We start from the raw sequence: 3,269 nt of genomic DNA on the forward strand, positions 1-3,269 counted from the left end.
AAGAAGAGACTGGACAGCCATTTGTCTGAAATAGTATAGGTTTCCTGCCTGAGCAGAGGGTTGGACTAGATGACCTCCAAGGTTCCTTCCAACTACTACTACTATTATTATTATTATTATACTTCTTTACAGAAAAAAAATTCACTGAAAATGAGATAGAAAATGTTAAATGATTTTGTTAATGAAAATGAGTGATAAATCCTGAGGACAGATAATCTAGTAGCAAAAGGGGTTCTTATAATAATTATAATTATAGTAAACTAATGGGATCATGAAATAGACATAGTGATAGAAAATGAAGAAGCTAAAGTGCTTTGGGACTTTAGAATTCAAAGGCTGCTGCATAACACCCCACACTTGACAATTATTGATGAGAAATACCCAAAAAAGTGGACATGGCACTACCTGGAAACAACGGAATAAAAGAGATAGAACTGAAGAAAATCACAAAATACAAAGATTTGCAAATAGAAGTAGAATGACTGTGGCAAAAGAAAGCAAAGGTAGCACCAATAATAATGCACGCCTTGGGTGTAGTCCCAAACCATCTGGAGCACCTCTAAAACAGCATCGGCACTGACAAAACCACTATCAGACAATTGGAAAAGGCAGCTTTACTTGGAACAGCTTACATCCTACAATACCTTTAGCACCATCAAACCACTGTCTATCCTTGGGAAGGACTCAATAGATAGACAAAAATACCAAATTCAATCTAAACATCTAGTTGACTGTGGGACCAACCATAATAATTCACCATATCAAATATTGCTAGTTATATTATGTTGAGGTTGTCTGGGGAAATATTTCCGAGGCCCTGAAATACATTGTCTGTGCTGGAGGAGCTGCCGGTCTCTGAGACTGCAAAGAGGAGGGTGGATTCACTTACTTCTTCAAAATGCTTCCAATGTCCTAAAAAAGAGAGACGGAAAAATGAAATGAACCATTTCTATGCAGTTACATTCTTAAAATTCATAAATGTGTGAAACCAGATACAAACTGACATAATTAAAAAGTACTTTCTTTTTTCTTAAAAAAAACCATTGCTTTTTTTCCCCCAGCCGCTCACCTTTTTTAAAGCAGTTTATTTTTACTTCCTTGTGTTACAAAAATTATACCCCGGTTGAATAATAATAATAATAATAATAATAATAATAATAATAATAATAATAATAATAATAATAATAATAATAATAATAATAATAATAAATAATAATACAAAGAAGAATAAAGTTGGAACGGACCTTGGAGGTCATCTAGTCCAACTCCCTTGCTCAGGCAGGAAACCCTATACCATTTCGGACAAATGGCTGTCCAGTCTCTTCTTAAAAACTTCCAGTGTTGGAGCATTCACAGCTTCTGGAGGCAGGTTGTTCCACTGGTTAACTGAATTCCACACAAGTGTTGGGGTTTCCCTTGCCCTGGAGATTCAGGGGAGGAGGAGACCCCACAGAGAACACCCACCAACATGTCGATAGGAACCCTAATCAGGCATTCTTAAAATGGTGAAGAATAAAGGGACAGTGACCAGCACTTTCAATTCTTGCTTTTCGCATGGACTGCTTTTTCTGAATTGTGTATCCCTAATATTAGCCATTACAGGTAGTCCTTGACTTTCAACAGTTCATTTAGTGACCCTTTTCTCAGTTAAAACAGCACTGAAAAAAGTGACACATGGCCATTTTCCAGTTACCAACGTTACAGCATCCCCATGATTGTGTGATCAAAATTCAGCTGCTTGGCAACTGACTCATATTTATGATGGGTGCATTGTCCTGGGGTCACATAATCATGCATTCAGGATCACGAGTGCAGCCAGAATCCTACAAGCACAGAAATGGAAAGATATCGAGAGCATCCTGTTATAGTGCATTACTGTCTGGTTTGGAAGCATCACTGCTCCAGCCAGGAAGGCGATGCAGAGAGTGGCGAGGATGGCAGAAAAGATTATTGGCAGTTCCCTCCCTTCTATCCAGGACATGATGGCATAAAAGCATTGCTTGAGCAGGGCCCGCAAGATTATCTGGGACACAACACATCCTCTTCATGACCTGTTTTCCCTGTTATCTTCTGGGAGGAGGCTCCGTGGTATCCGAAGCAGAACATCCAGATTCAGTCACAATTTTTTTCCATACGATATCAACCGTGTGAACTTTCAAGCTTCCTCTTTCCGCTATGTATTCAAGATGGACAGTGACTAATATTTATGTGTAAGGGTGGTAGGTATATACATATGTATGTATATAGCATGTTTATATAATATGTGTTATGTGTATACTTTTGAGAACAGGCAGCAGAATTTCATTTTTTATGTATACCAGTGTGCCCACAGTAAAAATAATGACAATAAAGGTTATCTTATCTTATCTATATATCAATCTCCACAACAGAAGAATGGATGGAGAAAATGATGAAGCTAGAAAAAAATGACAGAATTGCTTTAATTAGAGAAATATATATATATATTAGTTTCTACTTGGAAACTGCTTCTGGACTTTGTGCTTGATTGTGCTTATTAGACTTTGTTTTTATAGACAGGCTAATAATGTAATTACTAAACATGTAAAAGTAAAAAGTTGAAATTGTAATTTTATTTTGTATTTTACGGCATTGAAAAAAGTTGGAAGGCAATGCTTTCCCCTTTATCCTGTGTGAGGCTAAAGCAGTCTACTCCACTTCATCATTGGTACACCAGGATACAAAAAAGATGCTGAGGCCCTAGAAAGCATGCAGAGAGGAGCAACAGAGATGATAAGGGCTCTGGAAGCCAAACCGTACAATGAATGGCTAAGGGAACTTGGTATGCTTCGCTTAAGAAAGAGAGGGTTTAGGGGAGATAGGACAGCCATCTTCCAATACTTGAAAGACTGTCATAGGGGAAAGGGCATCAATTTACTCTCTGTAGCACCTGAGGGCAGGACAAGAAGCAAGGGGTGGAAGCTCATCAGAATGAAATCCAACCTAGAAATAAGGAAGAATTTCCTGACAGTGAGAACAATTAATCATTGGAACAGCCTGCCTCCCCAAGTTCTGGCTGCTCCATCACTGGAGGCTTCCAATAATAGATTGCCCAACCATTTATTTGGGACAGTATAAGGACTCCTGCCTTGGCTAGAGGATTGGACTAGAAGACCTCCAAGGTCCCTTCCAGGCCTGTGATTCTATGATCTCAACTTCCTGCCTGACCTGTAAGAGTTTGCTGGCTGGCTGCTGATGCTTCTCCTCTATCTCCTGGATGAGATCGTCAAGAGAGCACAGATCCTCCGTGT

The 3,269-nt window shown here is 38.9% G+C and overlaps 1 protein-coding gene across 1 annotated transcript in view; it reads right to left on the minus strand.

Annotated features, from left to right (window-relative positions):
- The window catches only part of LOC107297986 (zinc finger protein RFP-like), a 24,086-nt gene that overhangs the window by 10,175 nt on the left and 10,642 nt on the right, over positions 1 to 3,269 (minus strand). The window contains exons 4-5 of the mRNA XM_015827351.1: positions 3,187 to 3,261; positions 890 to 912 (exon numbers count right to left, since the gene is read on the minus strand). Of these exons, the coding sequence (XP_015682837.1) occupies positions 890 to 912; positions 3,187 to 3,261 (98 nt within the window). The remainder of the gene's footprint in view (positions 1 to 889; positions 913 to 3,186; positions 3,262 to 3,269) is intronic.

The sequence above is a fragment of the Protobothrops mucrosquamatus genome, unplaced genomic scaffold (assembly GCF_001527695.2).
Source record: "Protobothrops mucrosquamatus isolate PMUCROS unplaced genomic scaffold, P.Mucros_1.0 scaffold3637, whole genome shotgun sequence".
In the NCBI taxonomy this organism is placed as follows: domain Eukaryota; kingdom Metazoa; phylum Chordata; class Lepidosauria; order Squamata; family Viperidae; genus Protobothrops; species Protobothrops mucrosquamatus.